The sequence below is a fragment of the Tiliqua scincoides genome, chromosome 4 (genome assembly GCF_035046505.1).
Source record: "Tiliqua scincoides isolate rTilSci1 chromosome 4, rTilSci1.hap2, whole genome shotgun sequence".
Taxonomy (NCBI): Eukaryota; Metazoa; Chordata; class Lepidosauria; order Squamata; family Scincidae; genus Tiliqua; species Tiliqua scincoides.
In genome coordinates, this window is record NC_089824.1 from 108,056,089 (window position 1) to 108,082,678 (window position 26,590).

At 44.4% G+C, this 26,590-nt stretch overlaps 1 protein-coding gene across 4 annotated transcripts in view; it reads right to left on the bottom strand.

Moving 5' to 3' along the window:
- The window catches only part of LOC136647561 (carboxyl-terminal PDZ ligand of neuronal nitric oxide synthase protein-like), an 86,567-nt gene that overhangs the window by 51,541 nt on the left and 8,436 nt on the right, over positions 1–26,590 (bottom strand). For all 4 annotated transcript variants that reach the window (XM_066623173.1, XM_066623176.1, XM_066623174.1 and 1 more), the window contains exon 2: positions 16,810–16,881. In XM_066623173.1, coding sequence (XP_066479270.1) covers positions 16,810–16,881 — 72 coding nt within the window. The remainder of the gene's footprint in view (positions 1–16,809; positions 16,882–26,590) is intronic.

A 26,590-nucleotide genomic window follows, 5' to 3' on the forward strand; every position in this document is an offset into this window, starting at 1 on the left:
TGACTGTGGATTGTGACTGGACTTGGATACCCTGATGGATTTGACTGACCTACCGTACCTGGAATCTGACCTTGGACTGTAATTTGGCTTATTGGCTCTGGACTCTGATTTGGCAACTCTGATTGATGGGACTGATTTACTTGGCATCTGTGGACTGGAACTGGACTCACTTTTGCTTGCTGCACTGGTGAGTTGCACAAGGGGGACTGATCAGCCTTAAGCAGGTACGAGGCCCAGTGGAATGGAATTTGGCAGAACATCATTGTAGCAGAAAGATAATGTGATCCCCTATTTGTGTGCACCTGCTTTTGTGAGCTTCATAAATTGACTCTAGTGATGATGAGTTCTTGGGGTTTCCAGAAAACTAGAGTACTCAAACCTTTAAGTCTCTCCATTTGTTAATGACAGTGATAATGGTTCTTAATGCCACTGTTGACTGCTGTTCACTTTACATGGTTCAAATGTTGTTCTGTTATAGTTTATTAAATATTTTATTACACTATTTGGTTCAGAATATTTTTTTCCTGTTTTCCTCCTCTAAAAACTAGGTGCGTCTTATGGTCAGGTGCGTCTTATGGAGCGAAAAATACAGTAACTCAAAAATTTCTGCTCCCACCTTCTTTGAAAACACTACTCTGGATCAATTTTAAGGAGGAGCAATTGGTGGCTAGGAACATAATTATCCTGCCCCCACACAGCTCTATTTCCCAAGTTCCCCTCCCTTTATTATGCACTTCAGATGTAGTCTTTCTTGCCAATCAGCAAAAGGCTCTCTTCTCTCTCCAGTGCCTGGTGTGATCAGAGGTCTCCCCTTTACACCTCAGCTACTCTCTCCTATTTCTTTGTGGTTGGACTTGCACACAGGAAACAACATTTGAAGTGCACTGAAAGGAGAATGATAACGTAAGGCCATGAGAGGCTTTAGTTGTTCACAGTGGGAAAGGTATTAAGGATTCCTTGCTTGTGTTCTTGTACAGCAGGGGTCTCCAAACTTTTTGACTGGAGGGCCACATCAAATGTCTGGCACGGTTTTGAGGGCCGAAAAAATTTAAATAAAAAATTTATATAAATAAATTAGAGATGGAAATTAGATGTGTGAATAAATGAATGAATGGGCTCATTCATTCAACCTCTCTGGCCCTGAGAACACCCTCCAGATGCAACTGGAGCATAGTTCCAGTCATGTTTGGCAAAGTGGGTCAGGGGCTTTCAGGGAACAAGAGGCTGGCCATGGGCTGGATAGAGGCTCGCTGCGGGCTGCATCTGGCCCCCAGGGTTTCGAGACCCCTGTTGTACAGTAAAGTCAAAGTCAAGGATTTATTCCTACATTTCATCCCTAATATTGTTGCTGCTCCAGATTTACTGTCAGTTTACCACTCAGAGGCAACTATAGTTTCTCTATAAAAGGAGAAATAACAAAATAAATACAGCAGATATAAATAAGGTACATCCTTGTTCCTCCTTCTAAAGGAGGAAGTTCCTCGTTTTTTCTTCCATCTGCTCCTGGGCTGTGACATGGCAATAAATATGAGACCACAGCAGTATCTGAGAGATTAAATGAGGGGGTGTAGCTATCATCAGAAGCACTGCTTTCCCAGAACCTCAGTTTCCCAACACTGAACCATCTGGAAATGTTTGTTTTGGTGGACTATCACCTGATCAGGGTTTGGCAGATGTAAATCAAACCATGAAATACACTAAGTCTGGCACCACACAGAGCCTCCTGGCTGCAGATCGAGAAAGTCTTTAATACAGGCAAAGGTGAAAGGTCACCACATACAGCAGCAATTCCAGGCATTCCAGATAAATGCCAGAGGCCACTCTTCTCTCCCCCCCCCCCAACAGCTTCCTTTCCCATGAGACCAGGGGAGGTGGAAGAAACAAGAAGCAGAGGGGAAAAGTAGAACAGCGATGGTGAGTTCAGGGAAGGAGAAGCTGGGAAGTGCTCCAACAGACAACCCATGCAGGCAAAAGCAGCATGAGTGGAACACAGAACTTCCTTCCAGTCCTTCTTAACTTTCTATGTAAAGACACCTGAGCTGCTGTGGACTGAAGGGGCAAGCTGAGGTGGGTGGAAGATGCACACGATGGCCATTACACAGCAGAAGATTGTGGCGTCATGCTCAGAAGCTGCAAAACCATATAAATGTCATGGAGAGTTCCTTGGCTCTGTCCGACCGCCAGCTGGAAGAATGGAACCTGATAACATTCGGAGCTCTTCTCCGAACAGGCAATATTCCCTAACTGAAAATTGGGCCAACTAAACGTGCACAGATTCTTTCCAGGACTGGAGGACCAGTGGGAAACTCTGCTCTCCAGCTTAATTTGTGCCAAGGCTCTGCAACCTGTTTTCAGTACTACAACTCATTTGTTCCATATCACATTTCAGCTTCTATGCACCTGCAGACTTTTCACAGACCTCCTCAAAACATATGATTGCCTTTTCCACATTAACGTAGTCTGTCCTCACACACTGGGGGAGGGGAAGGACATGTAGCCTGGGAGATGGAGTCATAGCTCAGTTGTACAGCACATGCTTTGCATATAGAAGTTCTCAGTTTCAATCCCTGGCTTTTCAATGTAAAGCAGGAAAATACTACTCTGAAACCAGGGAAACACTGCCAGTCAATGTTGACAATACTAAACTAGATGGACACTGATCTGATTTTCTGGTTTCATACCTTCACATCAGCAGTTCATAAACTTACTGTTGTCAGAGCACTTTCTTTCATGGCACCCTGTAATGGCAGTGCTGTGGGAGGAGAAGCCAAGCACCAGCACTCCCCTGACATCTCATGAGAATCGCACAATCTTGCCCAGGCCAAGATGGCCAGGATATCTGGGTAGATATCTGCCCGCTGCACCTGTGAAATACTACTGTGGCTTGACAGCTTCCCTAGACTAATTTTGTTCCCCCAATGGCTCAATCATATGTGTTAGGCTTTGTTTTACATTTCACTGCCTAATGTTAGGCAGGGCTTAATTAATGCTTTTCATGCTTTGTTTGATTTTTTTCTTATTTACCTGTTGTGATATTTTGTGCTTTATTATGGAGCTTTGTAAGCTGCCTTGGGCATTTGCTTTGGCATGGGAAAGGCAGGATATAAATTTCTCAAATAATAAATGGCCTCGCCCAGGACAATCAGGAAAAAGAGACTGCCAGGGACATTTCATGGTGTCCATGAGTTTGCCGCAGTGGCCTGGGGCACACTGGGACACTGTTTAGGAAACATTTATGTTCCAGGAAGTTTCTGAAGCCTAGCACCCTCCAGTTTAAAATGCAGCAGTGCCATATTTTTCTTTTCAGGCTGACAATCAGCCTGAAGAAAACACAGGTCATGGTTCAGGATGTGGACTCACCTCCCTGCATTACAATCTCTGCACATGAACTGGAGGTTGTCCATGACTTTGTGTACCTTGGCTCAACGATCTCCGACACTTTCTCTCGATACTGAGCTAAACAAGCACATCGGAAAAGCAGCTACCACGTTTTCCAGACTCACAAAGAGAGTCTGGTCCAACAAGAAGCTGACGGAACATACCAAGATCCAGGTCTACAGAGCTTGCGGCCTGAGTACACTTCTGTACTGCAGCGAGTCATGGACTCTTCGCTCACAACAGGAGAGGAAACTGAACGCTTTCCACATGCGCTGCCTCCGATGTATCCTCGGCATCACCTGGCAGGACAACGTTCCAAACAACACAGTCCTGGAACGAGCTGGAATCCCTAGCATGTATGCACTGCTGAAACAGACGCCTGTGTTGGCTCGGTCATGTTGTGAGAATGGATGATGGCCGGATCACATAGGATCTCCTCTATGGAGAACTCGTGCAAGGAAAGCACCCTACAGGTAGACCACAGCTGCGATACAAGGACATCTGCAAGCGGGATCTGAAGGCCTTAGGAGTGGACCTCAACAGGTGGGAAACCCTGGCCTCTGAGCGGCCCGCTTGGAGGCAGGCTGTGCAGCATGGCCTTTCCCAGTTTGAAGAGACACTTGGCCAACAGACTGAGGCAAAGAGGCAAAGAAGGAAGGCCCATAGCCAGGGAGACAGACCAGGGACAGACTGCACTTGCTCCCGGTGTGGAAGGGATTGTCACTCCCGAACTGGCCTTTTCAGCCACACTAGACGCTGTTCCAGAACCAACATTCAGAACGCGATACCATAGTCTTTCGAGACTGAAGGTTGCCAACATGCAGTGCCATATTCTATAAATTAGAGATAAAACATTCACTGATCATTAAAAACACATGTAATGAATAGGCATGTGTTGGCCCATATATGTGTGAGAAAGAACATTACCCAGCGGGGCACGCTCCTCTGGTTTGAAAAGGAGGCATTCTTCCTGGGGTTCTACCCTGGAAGAAAAGGAACTAAAAAACCTTTCTGCGGTATTGCTTAGTAGAGGGCACCTCAGACCGGCTGGTCATAAGGAAATCATGATGGTGGTGGTGGTGGTAGTAGTCAAGGAGCACAGTGTATAAAAAAACCAGTTTTATGAGAAATGTAGTGATAAGTATATACAGATGGTTTTTATTTGATTCATGACCCTCTGTAGTTGAATATTCATGGTGCAACTCTGTAAACTATGGCTCACAGTTGTGACATGAACCAGATGGACATTATAGCAAAAAAGGCAAATCTTGGACTGATTTTATCTTTCAAGCTTTTGTTAAGAAAGGCATTTACATAAACAACAGAACATGCTGTTATGGGTTCTGATGAAATTCTTTTTTGTTACAGCTTTTTAATAATAACCTAAAAAATGTTAAACTGTTACTTGAAGCTACCACAAGAAATTGATTAATTATAATGTACAGTCACTACATATAGGACATTAGTTATAGTTTGTTTCTTTATTTTTCCAACACATCAAGATTCAATAATTAAACCAATACTTCCAGAGTGATTAGTTCGGGAGCATAATGAATTAAAAGAAAGATCTGTGGTAGATTTAGAGACAAGCACAGTCTAATTCAGTTAAGATAAGGATGTTTGAATTCAGTTTACAAATCTCTAGTTGAAGAATATCCTAAGTGTCACTCTTTCATGTCACTACTGGCTCATAGTTATGATTACATTATTAAGCTGGCCATACTGCATAAAGAAGTTACTGCTAGAGGTGTCTGAAAACAGTATTATTTAATCTACTCAGAAGTAAGCCTGCTGCGTTCAATAAGACCTGGGCTGTAATCCGATATTACTCACCGGAAACACAAACCTCTAGTTATTACTTTGCAAAATAGAGTTTCATGTTGCAATACTGTGCTGTATTACAGAAATTTCTGGTTTGTTATTATACATCTTGTTGCAAGCACTTGCAAGATTGCATTTGTGTCAATACCCTCCTCCCCACATGCTTTCACACAAAAAGCATATACTCAGACGTATTTCTTAAATTAACACAATTGTGTGTGAATCCTGATGGGCAGGAGGTCTAGTCTAGAGGGTAGAGCCTCCGTTTGCCTGAAGATAACATCCGCAGGTCGCCAGTTCGAGGCCACCAGTACCGTGCGACCTTGAAGCAGCTGACAAGCTGAGCCGAGTTATTCCATCTGCTCTGAGTTTGGGAGGATGGAGGCCAGGATGGAGGCCAGATCAGAAAGAAACATCTGAAAGTTGTGGCTCTTGAAAGGTAGAGCCTTCTTTCAACTTGTAAAAATCCCTACGGGGATTTAAATAGCCTGCCTATGTAAACCGCCTTGAATAAAGTCTGAGGAGAAATCTGAGGACCTAGAAAGGCGGTATATAAATACCTGTATTAATTAATCTTAATTATGATTTGTTCTCTGCTGCAGATCCGAGGCATGCTTCACTGGCTACTTGGAGATTTTTGCAAAGTACTAATTTCAGTTTTCAGTAAGAGTATATTGGTTACTGCATCTTAACAGGTGCAAGTGTATTGTTACATAAGAACATAAGAACAGCCCCACTGGATCAGGCCATAGGCCCATCTAGTCCAGCTTCCTGTATCTCACAGCAGCCCACCAAATGCCCCAGGGAGCACACCAGATAACAAGAGACCTCATCCTGGTGCCCTCCCTTGCATCTGGCATTCTGACATAACCCATTTCTAAAATCAGGAGGTTGCGCATACACATCATGGCTTGTACCCCGTAATGGATTTTTCCTCCAGAAACTTGTCCAATCCCCTTTTAAAAGCGTCTAGGCTAGACGCCAGCACCACATCCTGTGGCAAGGAGTTCCACAGACCAACTACACGCCGAGTACAGAAATATTTTCTTTTGTCTGTCCTAACCCGCCCAACACTCAATTTTAGTGGATGTCCCCTGGTTCTGGTATTATGTGAGAGTGTAAAGAGCATCTCCCTATCCACTCTGTCCATCCCCTGCATAATTTTGCATGTCTCAATCATGTCCCCCCTCAGGCGTCTCTTTTCTAGGCTGAAGAGGCCCAAACGCCATAGCCTTTCCTCATAAGGAAGGTGCCACAGCCCCGTAATCATCTTAGTCGCGCTCTTTTGCACCTTTTCCATTTCCACTATGTCTTTTTTGAGATGCGGTGACCAGAACTGGACACAATACTCCAGGTGTGGCTTTACCATAGATTTGTACAACGGCATTATAATACTAGCCGTTTTGTTCTCAATACCCTTCCTAATGATCCCAAGCATAGAATTGGCCTTCTTCACTGCCGCCGCACATTGGGTCGACACTTTCATTGACCTGTCCACCACCACCCCAGATCTCTCTCCTGATCTGTCACAGGCAGCTCAGAACCCATCAGCCTATATTGAAAGTTTTGATTTTTTGCCCCAATGTGCATGACTTTACACTTACTGACATTGAAGCGCATCTGCCATTTTGGTGCCCATTCTGCCAGTCTGGAGAGATCCTTCTGGAGCTCCTCACAATCACTTCTGGTCTTCACCACTCGGAAAAGTTTGGTGTCGTCTGCAAACTTAGCCACTTCACTGCTCAACCCTGTCTCCAGGTCATTTATGAAGAGGTTGAAAACTCTTGAAAATGAAGATTGTTGATAACTTGTGTGTTCCTTTCTTATCTTTTCTATGATAGGATGGGTAGTGACAGAGCCACCAGAAGTAGTAGTGGTAGAGAGGGCAAGCCCAGTCATAGCTTCCTGCTGCAATCTGAAGAAGCTGGGACAACCTGCTTGCTTATGCAACTATAAGTCCACAGATCAGGAGCCCTACCATCAAATCCTAAAAATTTGCTGTATTCGTAACAGGCAACAATATAAGAAGGGCCCTGCTGGTCTAGTCCAGTTCCTTATAGCGGCCCAACAGAACGCCTTTGGGAGCACAGAAGACAAAAAGATACCTATATCCTGTTGCCACTCCCTTGCATCTGGCATATCAATATGACTGTGCATCAACTCACTTACGAATGTTTATACAGAAGTAAAACCTCTGCAGATAACTCTCAGGCACTATCAGAGTTTCAGACTTGAAGAACAATAATATGTTTATACAAAAGTAACTGTGCTTATTCTAGTGGAACTCGCTCCCAAGAGTAACCTTTGCTGCTCTCCTTGCTGCCACCCCTAGACCTACTGCTAAACAGAGAGCTGGAATAATTACAAGTCAGGTTTGCAGCCCAATCCTATGCTTGTTTATTCAGAAACAAGCCCCACAGACTTCAGTGAGCCTTGCTTTCCAATCAGCATGCACAAGATTCTAGCTGGCCTGTTGCTTTGCTCCTATCTCCCATCTAAAAGCAGATTTAATTGTTTTCATGGAACCTGAGAACACTTGCCCTGAGCAAATATTTCTGAAGAAATTTCATACCCAAAGGCCCCTGTCGGCCAAGTGGCTATTCATGAACATTCACAAGATACACTGTCCCGCTGGGCAACAGACATTTTTACCCGTAAAGTTTTCACAGGTTGACCATTTGACAATTGCAGAAAAAAGAATGAGAATTAACATGGTCTGAGCAAAATTGTCCAGGAGTACTGTGGGAATGAATTTAGGGATTTAACATGACCACACTACATACCCTTAACAGCTATTAACGTTCAATCACCCTATAAGCAGGGTAATGGAATCCGTGTCTGACAAAGAATTAGTCCGCATCACTTCTTCCATCTCTCCAATTAAATACAGTCTGGGCAAAGGAACTAAAACCATTTGGAGGCATGGAGATGCCCTCCTCACAGTGCAGCAGCCCATGCACAAGCTTCTCTCCCATCCTAGGATGGTTCTGGCACTGGGAGGAAATCCTCAAGGAAAAAGCACAACTCTCAGAAAGATGTTCTTCTTCTACACATTTAGCACTGATGGTGAATTACAAGAAAACAAAATGATCTTCTAAAAATGTGAATTCCCTCCTATTTTGAGAAAACTAATATATATATAAACAATCTTAAACCCCAAAAGCAAGAATGCACAGAAAATACCATTTCTCTTCCCTGTTGTCTCAGTCCTATTCACTAAAGAAATACCTGCAGCCTGGTCCAAAACACGCAAGATGTTTCTGCAGGAAGGTACAACTTATGTGGAAGTGCTGAGTTCAAATCACCACTGCTTCATCCTAAAGAAGAGCTAAGTGACTTGGAACACATTGGGAGGACTATAACGGATTACCTCTCATTAAGCGGTCTCCTGCACCCATCAGAAGAACCTTTGTTTTTGTTCTCTGCATGCTTACTCACAAGACAGACTCACCATCTACAGTGGGGCTTCTCCCTGAGAAACTGCACATAGGGCCAGTGGTGCTGCTAAGGGGAACAATTGCCCCAGGTTTCACTCTTCCAGGAGATAGCCTGCCCCCCCCCCCACTCCATGGCACTTTTTTTCTCTGCAGATTGGAGGAGGCAGCAACAGTGGCAAAAATCTGTCTGTGGCCCCTTGCTGCCTGCTTGCTCCTGGGCTTGGAGGACGGCCAAGGACCACGGATTTGCCTCCAGCTCCTCCTGCAATCTTCAAAGAAAAAAAAAGGGGCCCTGCCCCTTCATGTCCCAGATAGGGCTGCAGCCTATTTTAACTATTAGCCAAATCTGACCCGTTTCACAGTCTTTTCTGCTGGTTCACTCTCCTGAGCAGAAGTGTCAACAAAAGAATGTCAGTAAGGAAAACCCAAATATACAGAAGAGATTGAAGGCCACTCTACCAGTGATGAAAGATCTGTAACTGGATCTCCTGAGGGATTTTTTATATGCAGCTGCTGGGGAAGGGGTATCAGAAATGAACGGAATGCCCTGGGGAAGGGGGCATTAAAGGAAGACACCATCATCACACAGTGCCTTTGCCCTGCCTTTGGTAACTGCTCCAAAGAATGAAAAGAGAGAGCAGAGCATATGAGCAATCAAGGGAAGGAAGATGGCTGCTGAATAGGTGCAGAGCTTTGTGGAACCAGGAACACCATATAGCTGTGGATATCCACAATGTGGGAGAAAGGCAAGGTATAAATTCAATTTATAATGACCACAATTAAGATTCTGCCTGATCTGAATGTATTACCCGAGTGTGTTCTGCAACATATGAAAGTACTTTCCCCCAACATAAGATCCAGTTCATCTTCCATTTTTTTTTTTTGCTTTTTCCCAGGCCTTCACATTTCCACATCCACTTGGTGCTTTTTTGTACAGATTGTGTAGAACACTGCTGAAACACATATTCAGGAAAAAACGGATTTATGTAAACTAGAATAGCAATACTGACAGCCTAATCCTAATCTGTGCTGGAACAGGGAAGCCGGCTGGACTGCCCTGTATCCAGCACAGGGTTGGGGGCTGCCTGCAGCTCAGTCTGGGGCAAGGGGAATTCATTCCCCTTATTCTGGGTAACGCCGCAACAGCCCCAATGGAGTTACTTGAATCTGCACCACCTCAGAAGGTGGCGCCAGATCCTGGCCCCGGCACAAGTGACGGAACCTGGCCCCACCCACTGCGCGACCATGGTCTGCCCACAGCCTGCCTGCTGCCTGCCCTGGCCCTCCTTCCTGCCCTCCCCAAGATATTTGCCTATAGGTCGATCTCAAAAATGGCAAGGGCGGGTGTGAGCCAAAAATCAAAGAATTTTCTATGACAGCCTAAGTCAGGGGTTAAACTTAGGGGGGTGTCTGACTATAGTTTTGTATAATTTTACCCAAGGCCAGATCCTGAAAATCAACCTACCAGTAATTGCTACCTAAGAACCATATAGTCTCTAATTTATTAAAAATATAGTAAAATATCCTAAAATACATTTTATTCCTTGACTTTTTAAATTCTTTTCTTCACAACCTTTTACACTATTAGAGTAAGTGCCTGTAAACAACTTAAACACTATTAGAGTAAGTGCCTGTAAACAACAAGCACTATGAATCAAATGCTTCTCTAAGGTGCCTGGTGTGTTAAGCAGAGGCTCAGCATGTAACATGCAGCATAAAACACATAAGTGGGAGTGCACAATTCAATTCACAGCAGAGGCAAGCAACAAGGAAAAAGCATGAGTAAGTGCAGCAACACATAGTTGCAACTCTATTTACTCAGAATTAGACCCAGTGCTTCCCATGGGGGTTATTCTTAAGTAATGTTGCATTGAATTGCAGCCTGGAACTTTGTTTCAGATGGAAATGTGAATTGCATCCTGGTGTTTTAAAAACCAGACCCCTAAACTTAGGGGGGTGGAGGTGAAATTCTTTGAAAAAGACTTGCCAGGTATGTTGGCAAGACTTGCCAGACTTGCCAGCAGCAAAAAGGAAAAAAGGCATTTTACCTTCTCCAAGAAGGGGTTTATGGGAATTGAGAGGAGGCTTTGTGAGGAGCAAGTGCTGCACTTCCATAGCAGCAACCTTCATACAGACTACAATTCTCATATAAGTGCCTTCACTTCTCTTCCTATTTGGAGAAGCTAAAGTGGCTGCCTCTGAATACCGTAATTATTAATAAAACTTCTCCTTTTCCCTCCACCCCATGTGTTCTGCTTCTCAGCCCAGTGTCACCTCCCAACTTCACCAGACAGCTGCTAAGCTTCCCAGAAACCCCTACAAGCCCCTGCTTCACCCACTGCATTGACCCATGCGTAAGTCGACCCAGGTTTTCAGGGTCGACTTACACATGAATTTTTGGCTTATAGGCAAGTATGTGGACTAGATTTCTAAAAACAAACAATGCTTTTTGCTTCAGGACCATTTTGTTTACCCATACGAAAATTGATCAGTTAATTAAAACTCATGACTGACTGACCGACTAAGATTTCTTGAACCAGGTAAACGTATATGTATTTCATGCAGGGTTGGAAAACTCCACGCAACTGATGCTACCACCAGGCACAAGAAACGCCCCCGCCCCCCGTTCCAGGACCAACTTTGTATTTTAAATGCTCCCCAGTTAAGTCTCTGAATAAGATTTGTGTCCAGCACTGACACACCCCACCAGATTTTCTTGCACTCCTCAGTACATCACACACAACCCAGATTTGGTCAGTAAAAATGAAGAAGATTCCCAGTCACACAACCCTGTATGTTGAAAAGTCTTGTATGTTGAAAAGACTTTCCCCATTTCCCTCCTCCCACCCGCTTTGTTTCTCCACTGCCTTGTGATCCTCTGTTCTAGAAAGAATTAGACTTCTTCCTTCTCCAAGACTCCTCCAGGCCAGCCTTTGTCTTTGCCTCATATCTCAAGACAGAACTCAGAGCAATACATTAAGGGAGGCATTCCAGGAATTCTGCCATTCTTCATTAGCACATAACTGAGCAGAGATGGAGGGGGGGCACAAACAGAAAAGGAGGTTGGATGTCACTGATGCCTCTCTGAGAACATCAAACTTTCTGGGTCAGCAGCCTTTAGCTCCTGGGAGGAAGAAAGTCCTGCCTCATTATCATACAGAACTGCGTTCACAACCAGGCACAGAGAGTAACTAAAAACAGCAGGTTAAATGAGGGTCAAACTACATGCCACTTTTAATGTGTGGTTCAGCCTTGAATGTCATGAATTTCCAGTGCAATTAGCACATGAGGGAGTCTCAATCCAGACAATGACCATGGTGGGACGGGCTAGATGGGCTTCAACACTTTACTTCCACAGTCATGATCTGAATCTATTCCCCCTCCCCAAGTGCTACTTACTGTAGAGCAAAACTCTAGTGCAAAACCACCCCACTGGAGAAGGGGGTGCTAATCAGTTCAATCTCAAGTGACCCAGCCAAAAAAGTCAGAGCAAGCCCCTCTCATCAGACAGTCCCTCTGTAATGTGTCCTATATAGTGGGAGTGGCACCAGCCACCCAGTCAAAGGGATGCTCAAGTTCTTCACTTTCCTTATACAGAGAACTGTTCAGCAGCCATTTGGGGCCATGAAGCCCTTTGCTTCACGGCGAGGTTCAGTAACTAGAACTTAATTGGGTACCAGTTATTTTTTCCTTTTTGTGCAGTGCTCAACAAGGAAAGGAATTGGCAAGACAGTCGATGTATAGATAGGGGGGGGGAGCCCTACTAAAAGAATATTCAAATACTGTCTCAATTCACAGTCCTTCATATGCAGCAGGTGGCACAAGTATCTCTGCACACTGATGAGAGCTCAGTTGTAAGGGGCAGAGCCAAAGAAAGTATGCTTAGAAAAGTCCAGACTAACTGGAGTTCAATGCACCAGAGAAACTTTTAAAAACCTTTTCATTTTTGGACCCACCCAAAAAAAGTTTCACTTTACCAGCCGTTCAAGCCTCTGTGGCTACAATGGTGATTAGGCAGCAGTGCTCTCCCCAAGTAACAGGTTGTTTAATAACCCTGCATGCACATAGCCTAATCTGCCTTGTCAGTTTCACAACCCATCAAAAATTGGGTCATGACCTTCTGGTGGGCCACAGACCCACAGTTTGGGAACCACTGGTCTAGCATTTTATTTCTAGCTGTTGCTTGTGAAGAAAGGGAATCTCAGCTGCCAAGCTTCCGTCAGCATGGAACTGCAGGGTCAAATTAGACAAGTTTGATTAGATAAAAGGGGTATGAAAAATGGTGGAAGTTACTGAGCTTTTTTTGTGTGTGTAAAATATGAGAAGATAAGTAGCAAATGACCTACTTTCAAATACTGCAATGTTTTATAAATTTAAACACAGGCAGAAAACTAATGTAAAGGTTCTGTCTCATAATTATAAATAATTTTTGTATTACATTATATACATCTTTGCAGCCTGCTAGTAACTGATATGATAATGAAATATGATTGAGGGCTTGATTTGAAGCTCCAAGTTCAGAGGTTTGCTCCTCACCTCCCAAAATGGTTTGGGGGAAAAAATGCCCATTCAGAAGGAAAATCCATTCAAAAGCTCAGATTTGCCAGTATATACCACTGGGTTCAGATGCCAATGAACTCTGGGAAGGACTGAAGCCTGCTCAAGTCTTTAGTATTTTGAGCCTGCTCAAAATGAAGAGACTGCACCAGAATCAAGATCTGCAACCCACTGAAAACTGACACCAAAAGAATACCCGAGACCAGTTTGAGTTAATGATGGGCAGCACCTCCAAGAGGAAGTTATAAATTTATCTACAAACATTTTTATCCCACCTTTCCATTACAGAAAATAACGGCTGCTTCCGAAAATAACATTACGGCTGCTTCCATAAATAAATACATAAATTATAAAAGGTTTGCAGCTCTGTGAATGTGCTCTGAGCTCTGTCCTGGTGCGTGCCGCACATTAGTGAACCCTTTATGTAGTAACTAGCAGGGGGTCTTCAACCAGCATAGGAGGATCCCTTGACCAGTTCACTCCAACATGAATCCCATAGGATCCTAGAAATGGGCTGTCAGAATGCCAAATGCATGGGAGGGCACCAGGACGCAGGTCTCTTGTTGTCTTGTGTGCTCCCTGGGGCGTTTGATGGGCCACTGTGAGATACAGGAAGCTGAACTAGATGGGCCTTTGGTCTGATTCAGCAGGGCTGTTCTTATCCTATAAAAAGCCTATGTCCTAGAATCTTGTGTTCACCAGTCTTCCTTTTTTGGCTGCTCCAAGCTTGCTGTTGCTGCATCGTCATCCCCATTCCAGCTGCCATTCGAGGACTGTTGTATCGGCTCCCAGGACCAGTAATACCCTACCCAGGACCAGTAATACCAACTTCTCTCTATGCTCCCCCAAGCACATCTAAAATTGCTGAGCCAATGAGGGCTAGTTTGGTCAGCTAACCTTTGGAGGTCACCACTCAATGTGCCCCTTCTAACCAGGAAAGCAGTGTGGTTCCCTTGTCTAGCTTCCCTCCTTGAGTGAGGCTGATGCCTAAACTGCTTGCCAGGTCCTCAGATCTCCTTTCCAAACAAACTCCTCTACCCATCATTCAAGCTACTCAAACTACTGGGAAAGCCTTCATAGCCTTCTTTCTGTCTTTGAGAGGTTGCTGCTTTCACTCTGGACCTTTACCTGGTCTTGGCTCTCTTGCCCCACTGCCCCTGTGCAGTACTCTCAAACCTCACAGAAAACTGATGGGTAAATTTGGTCCTAGGTGCAGCTTTGCCAAAGACAGACCAACTAATGTTCCTTGCCTCTGTCTTGTGCTTAATCAACTTGATTGCATGCTTAGTGTTTGTGGCTTTCTTCCTCTCTCTGAGTGCTGGGCAGTGTGTGAGTGTGAAATTATTCTGCTTTTCTGCTGTTTTAGTGGGAAACCCAAGATCAGCCTCAGGACCCCTTTCCAAACGAACTCCTCTAAACATCATTCAAGCTATGCAAACTACTGGGAAGGCCCCAGGTGGGCAAATTTCAAGCAGCTGCAGTGCCGGTTTATTCAGTGGGAGAGACCAAGTCCCCCAACTGCAAGTGGATTGATTGATTTCATAGCCTGCCTATAGGATCACTCCTTTCCTATAGCCCCTGGTTCAGGCTTCAGAGAATGACATTCTCCAGTCACTCTTTCACCTTGGTCTGAACCAGGAATCTTACTTTTCTCAATTCTTACTCATCTCCCCACTTCCTTCCCTTTTTCTCTCCTCTCTGAACCCTAAAACCTACTTTTTCAACCATGGGCTCCTTTTGAGAACTATCTCCTTACATCCCTTCTCACGCTACCCCTTCTCTTCTGAGGACTTCCTTTCTCCTCTGTTTTCTTCTCCCTAACAGCAGCTTACTCATATGGCTGAGGGATGGGGGGGGGGGGGCTGAGTTTTCCCTTGTCTAGCTATACAGAATGAATAAGCATGTTTAGCTAGGCAACATTTCTTATTCCCCCCTTTAAAAATCACTAAAATAAACACAGGAACCCTGCACATGAAGTTTGTTTTAACAGCACTGCCAGTAACGTATGCTCAAACACATAAGCCATCTCTTTAATGGATGAGTGTTCACAGCACTATTAGCTCCCTCTCTTTAATGCGCTCTGTCTTCTTCCTGAAAAGTCCAGCAGCTGTGAGTTGTTTTTCAGCAAGCCCAACAGCTTTGGTTGGTTTGGTTCTGCAGGAAGAATGGGCTGAATTGTTTCCTGCACTGTGAGTAAATAGCAGGAGCATGGGTGGAAGTGGAAGGGAGAGTTATTGCACCACCTGTTCCCATCTCATACTCCAGGGAGAAAATGATACACCCCACCCTATTCACTAAGGGAGAGAAGGGTGCATGGGTGTGGGGGTGCAGGACACGGCAGCCACTGGGGTGAGACAAAGAAGAAGACACCCCTGCTTTTTCTAGCAAGGGTCAGAAGATGAGAACTGGGTATGGGGTTACATGCGCCCCCTTTGTGTGCTGAATTTTTCCAGGGCTTGGGAGGGAAAAAATAAAACCTCCTTACCTATTCTTACCCCTACACCCTTTGCCTAAAACTTTCCTACAATCCTTCTCTGCCTTTCATAAAATGAGAACAAAATCTTAGGCGAGTAAGCAGAACATGTTCTGTGTTGTACAAGTGAAGCAAGAGGCTATATGTGAAGATAAAAGAAAATCCTTCCAGTGAAGTGTCATGGTTATCTTTCTGTGAACTATAGTGTAACTTAAGAAGGAAGCTCCACCTTCTAAGATCAGATAAACCATGAACATGTTTCATTTTTAGCTTTATTGTTTAGACATTTTAAAAGTCAAATTGTTGACTTGTATCAGCAGGAGGAACTGCAGAAACTCCCTCCCCAAAAACCTAAATGATGCAATTATTATTATTAACAGTATTTATATACCGCTTTTCAACTAAAAGTTCACAAAGCGGTTTACAGAGAAAAATCAAATAACTAAATGGCTCCCTGTCCCAAAAGGGCTCACAATCTAAAAAGATGCAAAAGAATACCAGCAGACAGCCATCAGAACAGACACTGCTGGGGTGAGGTGGGCCAGTTACTCTCTTCAGAGAGAATTCAGAGAATTCTCTGTCTCTCTTCCTTCAAACCCTTCTCAAAACTCACCTTTTCCATGAAGCCTGTGGCAAAACCCAATCACCCTCTTTCCCTATTAAAATTAATCTTATATAACTGCTTATAAATGTATCTGTATTCATCACCTGTTTACCCTTATCTTCATCTTTCTTGTTTCACTCTACTGCCTCCATGGTTCAGGCTTTGGACTCAGAAGGGACCCACCTTCATGTTGTTACTCAACAAAGCTTAAAGCACACTGATGGTGCTGTATACATTGTTATTAATAGAAATGATGCAGGGTTATCTCAATTTCTGAGCTTTTCTTCACAGTCTTCTAGCTAACCTCCCTCTTAAATAACCCAGATGGTTGGATTCTGTGGGATGTTCTGTGCTTCAAGGTACAACAGTCATGTAGATTTCCTAGAGACATATGCGACAGGGAAGAAGGAAAGGGAAAGAGACAAACACACTGTTGTCGTTCCCCTAAGATATGATGAATAAGACACCCATATCACTTTGGAATTGGGAGAGATCTACAAATAGGCTGCAGGAAAAGCACTGAGGTTGCCATCACTTACCCTGATGCGTCGCATTGCAGTCACAATCTCCACCCTGCTATTTGGTCGGGGCACATCTAGGCTGCCAATATACTGGAAAGAAAAGAGAAAGATGTTACAGCAGCATATTGCATGTCCAGCAACATCACAAACAAGAGTATAGCCAAGTATTCCTTGAAAACCAACCTTCCAAGGATTTCCCTCTCACGCATAAATTGTTCTTAGCTTTTTTCTTCTCATGGTGTCCAGCGGCACATGCATATATATGTCACAAGACAGGTCCAAACTTGTTATACATGGATTTTTTATACATGGATTTGACTCAACACGAATGGCCCCTGCAAATGAGAAGGAATGTGCTGATCCCTGGAGAAGGGGAAAAAATGCATTCCTTTAAAATCAGTTTTAAAAACTGCTTTTCTTCCTGTTATGGAGAGACAGTCACGCAAGCGATCATTCCATTCTTCAGCCAACCCAGGCAAAGGCAAGGGGTTCTTTGCATTTCTAATTGCTGACTGGCTCTCTACAGCAGTAAGAAATGCAGTTTTTAAAACCACAATTGTAAAGGGACACACTTCTTAATTTTTTTTAAACTGCTTTTATTTAATACATTTTATGGTATCAGCAGGCAGTCCCAGAATCAAACCCCTGCAGATGTTGAGGCACAACCTTTTTCCAACAGGAGCAAGGGAGGAGCAAGAAACCTGGAAGTGGATCTTTAAATCTATTTTTCCACTGTTTGCAGTGGAAATGCAACGTTGCATTTGCATTTTAAGGAAGTGGGTGAATGGGATGGCCAACCTGGGTACCTGCCATCCACCAGATCACTGTGCTACCAGCATGCATTAGTCAAAAGACCTTTTTAGAGCAGTCACTTGTGGTGGTGGTGGGTGTATGCGTACCTGAATTTTCTGCAGATGACCACTGTAACACACACTGTTCTCATTCTGGGGCACTATGCAAGGAGGCAGAGTACCAGGGGGTCAGGAGCCCTTGGTGAGGTAAGCTGACTGCTTAGAAATTTATGGAGGGAAACACAGAAGGCTTTCAACAGACCACTGGCTTGTGGATTCCTCTATAAGCAGCTAGAAAGTGGGAAATGGAACAGGAGGAAAAGAGAAAGGAACAGGAGGAAGTGATAAGTCAGAGAGGACACCCCAGCATCTCCTGGTATTCAGAAAGCAACTTCTAGGTTTCCAGTCTAATCAGTCAAGGCTTATGCTCTGAGATGGGTAAGGGAAAGAGGATCTGGGACAGAGAGAGAAGCCATTTTCCTGAAAGCACTCTTCCTGATCAGAGGCTACAAGTGCCTGCATATCTGGGCCGGATTGCAGCTCTTAGCTGCGCACTGGACTCAGGCCCACAGATCACCCAACCCCCGCACAACAGAAACAGCTCCTCCCCACCATCTGCCTGTGAGGACCTTGGACACTGAGAGAGACTATTACATTACAGTGAGTCTATTTCGGATTTCCTGGCTGGGAGACCCCTTCCAAGGACAGAACCACTCTGTGGAATTGTTCTCTGTAAAGCAAAATCCTGTAATCAAGATTATTCCACGGAACAGAAACAAACACATTCGCCCTACAGCAAGCAAGACAGTGCCTTTTGCTAGGCTAACTGATATGCAAACTACGGGATGAAAATTTCAGCGATACAAGGAACTCTTGGTGCGATGGTTCAAGGCAAAAGTGAAAGGCTTGGAAATGAAGCCCTCCATGGCCCTCCCTCCTCACCACTGTTTTCAGATCTCTGCTTTCTTGCATGAGACATCTGCTCCTCCAGCTCCCCCATCTTCCAATCTTCTGCTCCCTCAGTGACCTGCACCCCTTCCCTCATTCTACTCCTCATGCCCACAACTCTCTACCTGATTACCTGAAGGACACCCCCTCTCTCACTTCTTCCACATTCCTCTTCAACACCCACTTTTTCCACGAGGCCTTGGGCACTATGCCCAATCTCTCACTCTTACTGCAACTAAGTCCAAGTGTGCGTACATGAAATAACTTCCCCTCTTTCCTTGTACCACTCTCTTTCCCTTTCTCTGTTGTCTCCCTTGTATCTATTCTAACATGTAAGCCCCTCAGGGCAAGGACCTGTTTTCTCCTCTACTGTGAAGTGCTATGCACACTGATGGCACTAGCCAAATAGGAAAGAAATTCACCACACAGGCTTCAATCACACAATAAGGTGCATCATTTAGTTTGTACCTGAGTTTCAGAAGAATTTCCGCTCGTGGCTCTATTAAAGGATCATGGTCAGTATCTTTCAATCTTGTACCTTGTTCAAGCTTCTGAACTGTACATTGTTCTTTGTTACAAATATTGAATAATTCAAATGCTTGCAGGCTGCTGGTTTTCTCAACAGAAGGGGTTGTTCTCCTTCATTCAGCACATGGCAGCTGTGGTTCATGTGCCAGGGCTCAGAAAGCACATGATATAATAACCTTGGTATCTGCTTACCTTCACCTAGGTTAGCCAACAGCAAGGACCTTTATCAGCCTGGCTAGTCTGAGGCTCCTCACCTCAGATTTGGTTCACTAAAAAGACTGCATATTCATCATGCTCCAAACAGGCTTTTCTTTAAAATACATAAATAACTACATGTCTTTTCCATTTGCACATCAATAAGCCATTCCTAAATGACTTTCTGCATTGCCCATGCAAGACTTTTCCTAGCCCACTAATTCCCTGGATTTTTATTCAAGAGAAAACTGGTCCCGTCCCCCCACTTCTGAGAGATGTCTTGATAGGTGAGACAACTGCCTTATTAGCAAGAGATGCAGTAAATCTGGAACATCTTTTCTCCCAGGAAGTGCAGAGAACTGGTCAATGAATAATTCAGAGTAAATTGTAGTTTTCTGCCAATTTACTTGCTTGCTGAACTTTTTATCCACATTATATTTCACAGTTTACATGGAATCCTTTCCCATGTCTTTGGCAATGCAGGTCAAATAATTCCTACTGCATTAATCATGGCATTAAAATTAAGCAACAAGTCACTAGGGCATAAGGTATACGACACGCATTCACCTTCTCTGACTCATCTGGCCCCTGGCCAGCACAGAATCCACTGCTATGAGGTTATTTGTTTAGGACAGTAATGCAAGAACCCTGTTGGGTGTACACCAATCATTTAAGATATTATTAATTAAAACCAGATGTTGTTGTTCCACCAGGAGGCTCTCATGCAGACACCTTGCACAAGAAGCTAAGAGGGATTTGTTAAGGGTGAATTATGTCAACCAAACCTAGTTTTCTCCTTTGATATAGTGTCTGGCTTAATAGATAAAGTAGCAGGTGATACATGCCTTGATTTTGACAGATCTAAAGATTATGGCTTGGGTAACGTACCAACTAGCTGCTAGCTTCAGAGTTGGGGAAGGGGATAGAAATTGTTTGATAAATCTGTATCTATATAGATAAGTGATCAAGAAATCCAGGGCTACAGATATTAGCCACAACAACTCTGCAACATTACAAAAATGCTTCCATCGTAGCTCAGAGGCAGTGAAAAATTCCTGCACCAAACTATAGAACAAGAAGCAAGGATTCTAGAAAGACATCGACACGCATTCACCTTCTCTGACTCATCTGGCCCCTGGCCAGCACAGAATCCACTGCTATGAGGTTATTTGTTTAGGACAGTAATGCAAGAACCCTGTTGGGTGTACACCAATCATTTAAGATATTATTAATTAAAACCAGATGTTGTTGTTCCACCAGGAGGCTCTCATGCAGACACCTTGCACAAGAAGCTAAGAGGGATTTGTTAAGGGTGAATTATGTCAACCAAACCTAGTTTTCTCCTTTGATATAGTGTCTGGCTTAATAGATAAAGTAGCAGGTGATACATGCCTTGATTTTGACAGATCTAAAGATTATGGCTTGGGTAACGTACCAACTAGCTGCTAGCTTCAGAGTTGGGGAAGGGGATAGAAATTGTTTGATAAATCTGTATCTATATAGATAAGTGATCAAGAAATCCAGGGCTACAGATATTAGCCACAACAACTCTGCAACATTACAAAAATGCTTCCATCGTAGCTCAGAGGCAGTGAAAAATTCCTGCACCAAACTATAGAACAAGAAGCAAGGATTCTAGAAAGACATCATGGTTAAGTGAGGAGAATTAAGACACAAATTCACCAACGCAGAGGGCAACGACCAGACTCAGAGCAGGAGCTGGAAAGCAAATCCAGAGAGGAAGCCAGTGCAAGAAATATGCTGAAAATTAATTCCTAGATACTTTCAGAGTAGAGGTAATAAGGATGCACAGTAAGCAACCAAAGACTCAATCTAGCCCCAGTTTACCTACTAAAGAACTCCTGCTCTTACGTTGCACACATTACCAGTCCATGCACTCACTTCCCTCCAGCTGCTATTAATATCAATGCAGGACCCATTCGCAGCTTGTCTTTTCCTCCGAAGAAATGCCTTCATGGGAAGGAAATGGGGAACAAGGCACCAGCCCCACTCACAAATCATGGGATGGCAAATCCTGAAATAATAGGTCCTTGTGAAAGAGAAAGCATGCACTCCGGTAGAATGGTGAGCAATAGCCCCAATTTCCCAGGAGATCTCAGCTTCATACATGACAGTTGCCAGCTATTTTTCTTGGCCCGAGACCCTGCCCCCTGCATCCAGGGGTCTTCAGCTGGCAGCCTGCTATTTCTTCTTGAATGCTTCATTGCCATCTTACTCAATGTACTTCTTTCCTCCTCAATCTTCCTCTCAGACTCTGTATTCATGGGCAGTATCACCATCCCCCATTCTATTGACCAGGCATAAAAAACAGTCTAGGTTTGATCTGCCCCACTCCTCCATCCACTGTTTCCATTCCGATTGATTAGCTAAGAAACTGGTCCACACTTTGGTTCCTTGGACAAGGTTTTCTGAAGCACAGGACAGGATACAGTCTGAATGAATGACTAGGGCTGCAATCCTATCCACACTTTCCTGGGACTAAGCCCCATTGACTCTAATGGGACTTCTGAGTAGACGTGCATAGGATTGAGCTCTAAATCTCTTACCATGACCCATTGCAAACCTCATACTTTCAGCCTTCCCCACCGTACTTCAGTACTCTCCATAGAACTCTGCTGCCAAAGTTATGAAACCCCCCCATTGTTGAAGTCATGCAAAGCCCCCTTCTTAAATCTCAATGCTGGATGACCATATCCAGCACAAGCACCTTTACCTTCAAAGACCTCCTTGGTGTAACCTTACTGACGTCTGTGCCTTCTTATCCTGATCTCTCTCTGCCTGTAATGTCTGTGCTTCCAGCTCATGGGTGTCTTATGGTCTCCACCTCCTTTATAGGGCTTCATACTTTACACCCTGCTGGCCTGCACTTGCCACTCCTTTCCAGAACACCTCCTTGGTAGCACATCTCCTGTTCTCAAAATCTCTCATTTCCCAGGAAGACTCTTTTCTAAAGACGCTCAGAGGCTAGGCCTAAATCCATGTAGCTGCATTTGCACAGGTTCTCCCTAGATTACCTTTGCCTTCCACCATTCCTCCCCTCTCTCCTCATTATTGGCTCTCTCCTCACGATTAAACCTTAATTTACAAGCAACATGGGGAAGGAAACGGGTTTGTTTTTTGTTTGTCTGTTTATGCTGTCAAGTGCTATGAATATTGCTGGTGCTGAACAACTACTATCAGTAGTGGTAGCAGTAGTGTCGACAGCAGATTTAATCACATCGCATAGTGACAAGCTATGGATGGGAAAGACAAAAAGCTAACCTGGGAAAATTCACATTCCAAACAAGCACTCACCAGATTAAAACTCTGCCTTTTCTCCCATGCACTAATATTTGCAACTTAACGCTGCAGTGAAATGTCAAGTCCAATTGATGTCAGCCTTGAACACAGCTGAGCAGAATTCAGAGGACAGTCAGTTAAGTTTATCCTGTGACACTGAGCAAGCCAACTCTTTTCTTTTCCATCCTGTGGCTACTGAATCTCTTTGCTTGCATCTCTCTGCTTGTGTCAGACACAAACAAAACGTACAATCCGGTAGCAGCTGCACATGGCCATGAAGAATGGTAAGAGAACTACCAGTAGCCAATATACAGCAGCTGTGGCTCTGATGGACTAGAGGTCTAAACTGTCCGGTTTGCTCTACAGAGTTATCTCACCACAGCTTTTATAAAAGTGTACATCTATGCAACGCTCTCCTCAGAAGGTTTAGGAGAGCAAGGAGCCCATGCTTTCATTATGCTGTTCAAAGAAAACCATTCCCTCAGGCTCACAGGATACACAAACGATGCCCTGTGTAACGTGATTGACAGAGATACCACAAACCTATTCATTATCTGAATCGCTGAAGGGAATCCTAACCTACAACTCTTACACACGTGCAAGAGGAACAATGAGTAGATTGCTAAGTCAGCCACCTGCTTGGACACCTGGAACCACAACTCTGAATATATCATCTCTTACGTAATAGTAAAATGCTAATATAGAGGAGGGAGGTCAGAGTAGGAGAACATCTCAACTCACGACAGAGAACCCTTGCTCTTCAGGATGATATGGGACAGCCAATATGCCCTTACCTCCTAGCCATGGGTAGATAGATGCCTGTGTATTTCTCTCTGCCAGTGGAGGATGTTCCTCCCTGCAGAGAGCAAAATGTAGGTGCCAGCCCCGAGCAGCGACGGAGGCTGGCCGAAGAAAGCAAGCACCGATCACTTCCTCCAGACAACACACAGTAAGGGGTTGCCGTATCATCAAATGCTATTGATTTGGAGGAAAGGGGAGTTCAAGTAATCATGAGGAGCGATGAGGGGCAAGATTGCAGTCCAAGGAAGTGCATTCTTTAATATATTTATCTCCTAGAACAGGGTTGCCAAACTTTTTGGCAGGAGGGCCACATCATCTCTCTGACACTGTGTCGGGGGCCAGGGAAAAAAGAACTAATTTACATTAAAATTTGAATATTTACATAAATGAATATATTAGAGGTGGAACTTATATGAATAAATGAAGGTCTTGCAATAGCTCAAGGTCTATAAAAGGCCTTGCACAAAGCAAAGCAGTCCTTTCCTTCACTGCCACTGCTGCATGACAGACGTGAAACAGCAAGAGGAGGGAGCCCTCAATCCACAGGTCGCGCAAGAGGTTGAGCAGCCGCCCTCAGTTGCATTGAGAGCAGTTGCATTGGGCCAGTGCAGGCTCCAGCAAGTCTCCGGAGGGCCAGAGGCTCACATGGGTTGGATTGGGGGTCCCTGAAGGCCACAAATGGTCCCTGGGCCAGCGTTTGGGCACCCCTGTCCTAGAACAAATCCCTCCCTTTAACTGTCAGGCCCAAAAGGAGGTTAAGCCTCACTTTTCCTTCGGAAACAACTGGCGTATGTTTGCACAATTGGCCATAATTCTAGTCTCTCCCCACGGACCTCTGGAAAAACTTTTAGCCTTCCTTTAACCCCACACAACTGTGGAGGAGATTTCCCTTGCAGTTTGCTCCCCAAACCAGTTCCAGGGAAGATGATCCTCCAACTTCCTTCGGCAGCTGGTTCCAGCGTTAAACTCCTCTTTTCAAATCAATACCTTTCTTCCTAGTGTTTAGCTCAAGAGCCTCCCTGTAATTTAATGGCATTCCTGCTTTTAAATTATAGTCCGAGAGGCAAATACTGAATTATCAGCACCAACCCTGACCTGAACAACAACAGACGGGAAGGTTTCACTCACCAGCAGCCCTAAACAACCACCACCCAAAACAGGAAAGAGACTGGACAATGGGAGAGGTATGTCACCAGCCCTCTTCCAGCTCCCAGCCCCCTCCCACCACCACCACCAAAGTAGGCTCCCTGCTCGTTCCAGCCTGGCCAATTTTTGTCTTGCCTGCCTCCAGTGTTCACTTACACTTATCTTCCTGTTCAGTTCTATTAGGATAGCAGGCTTTAACTTTCAAAAGGCGTTCATAGAAAAAAAGAAAGCATCCCTCTGCTTCACCTTCTCAAAACACCCTGCTAAAAGCAGGCATTGATTGTCTGAAGCAACTATGGGATGACTCAGGAGAAGAAAGGAAAGACAGCACAAAAGTATACAACTCCTTTCAAAGACACCCTTTAAGTAAGGGAGGTATGCATGTTTTCTCTGCTTGAGACACCACCACGCCAACTCTGCAGTCTTTTATCTCAGGGCTTTGGGTACTTGCAGGAGGCCACACTGCAATGAGAGAGGCAGAAATGCCTACACAGGAGGATTTTTTGTGGGAGCTGCCCGTCACTTCCCATCTGATAGAAAGAACAGTCCCAATTCACAAAAATCAGGGGAACGGTGCAAACAACCCTGATCAAAAAGCATTCCATATACTAGAGCCAAACTAGATATTAAATGCATCATCATTTCATTAGGGACTTGTTTTGGAGGCATGATACCAGCTACAAAAGCACCTAACCCAGGTTGGGAGTACAGTGTGGAGATAGGGGTGTTTTACCCCTTTCCTCATTGTTGTTTTCCTACACAAAATCTCCCCTCCCCCTCCCTCCGCCCACTGGTGCTGCTATGGGGCCCCTCCTGAAGTATTGCAGCAAATGAATAAATTTGTAAGTGCCAAAACTTTTCTCTAAACTCAGTCTCCAAACTCAGGACTGCTGCGTGTCAAAAAATCCATCCCCAGCATGACTGGAGTTTGCCATTACATGGAGCAGCCCAATATCTTTGTCACCAATCTCACATAAACCTCGTGCCAGCCAGCCATATCTGCCCGGTGCAGAGCCTGCTGGGATGATGGAATGCAGAAGCTGCTGGCCAAGGTGAGGTTTAGGGGAGATTGGCAACAAAGATATCAGGCTGGCCAATGGAATGGTAAACTCCTTTCACGTGGGGAGGTGTTTTCATGGGTGCTGGATCCAGCCTGTGGGCCGGAGTTTGGTACCCACTGTCTTAAACCATAGAGTTTTTACCCTGGAATCCATAATGGGAACAACAGTGAACTACCACATTGGCTGTCAAAAGGATCATGTTACAAATATAACATGACATATCATTTATACCTAGTGCTATTATTATTGAATGGCAATTCTGTGCCCTGTGCAAGCTTCTCCTCTTGCCCCTTGTCAAACAGAAAGTTCAGAAATCTCTCTTCTCTCTTTCATCCAGTCTGGGAAGAGCATTGTGTTGCTGGACATTTGGGAAAGATTGGGTGGGGACAGGAGACTCTCCAAACTGGGAGTTGTCCTACTGAACTCCAGAGGGCTTACTTTTGAATGGACACGCATAGGATTTGGCTGTAACAAGACTGTAGCAAAGATACACCTCTTAAGCCATTTTGCTTTCAGTAAATGAAATGTATTTACAGGTGACCTTCTTTGACACAGTCATGTACTTTACTCACTTCCTACTACCAGCTGTCTCTTCCATTTCAGACACTCCTTGGATATGGTACATCAAGATGCTATCACCTGTTGTGAAGCTCAAAACACCCCCCCTCCCCCCCTTTTGATGTGCTGGATACTGCTAGCACCAACCTTATGAAAAAAAAATCATATGCTTTCCCATCTGCTTCCTTGATGGAATGGTTTGCCTGTTATATAAACCTGAGCAGACAAACCTTTCCATACCATTAGATGAGCTGCCTTAGATACTTAAAGTACATGCAGAAAACTCAATCACAATAACACTGATTCTGCAGCAGATCTTGAGGACCTGGGAGAAACTAAACCCAGGCTGCCACCTCTCATTCAAACCATGGGAAATTTAGCAGTTTAATTATGGCCATTTGCTAAGTAATATCTCAATTTAGAATGCATACAGTACCTCTAAATTAAAAGATACACATCTGAGAAAGAGAA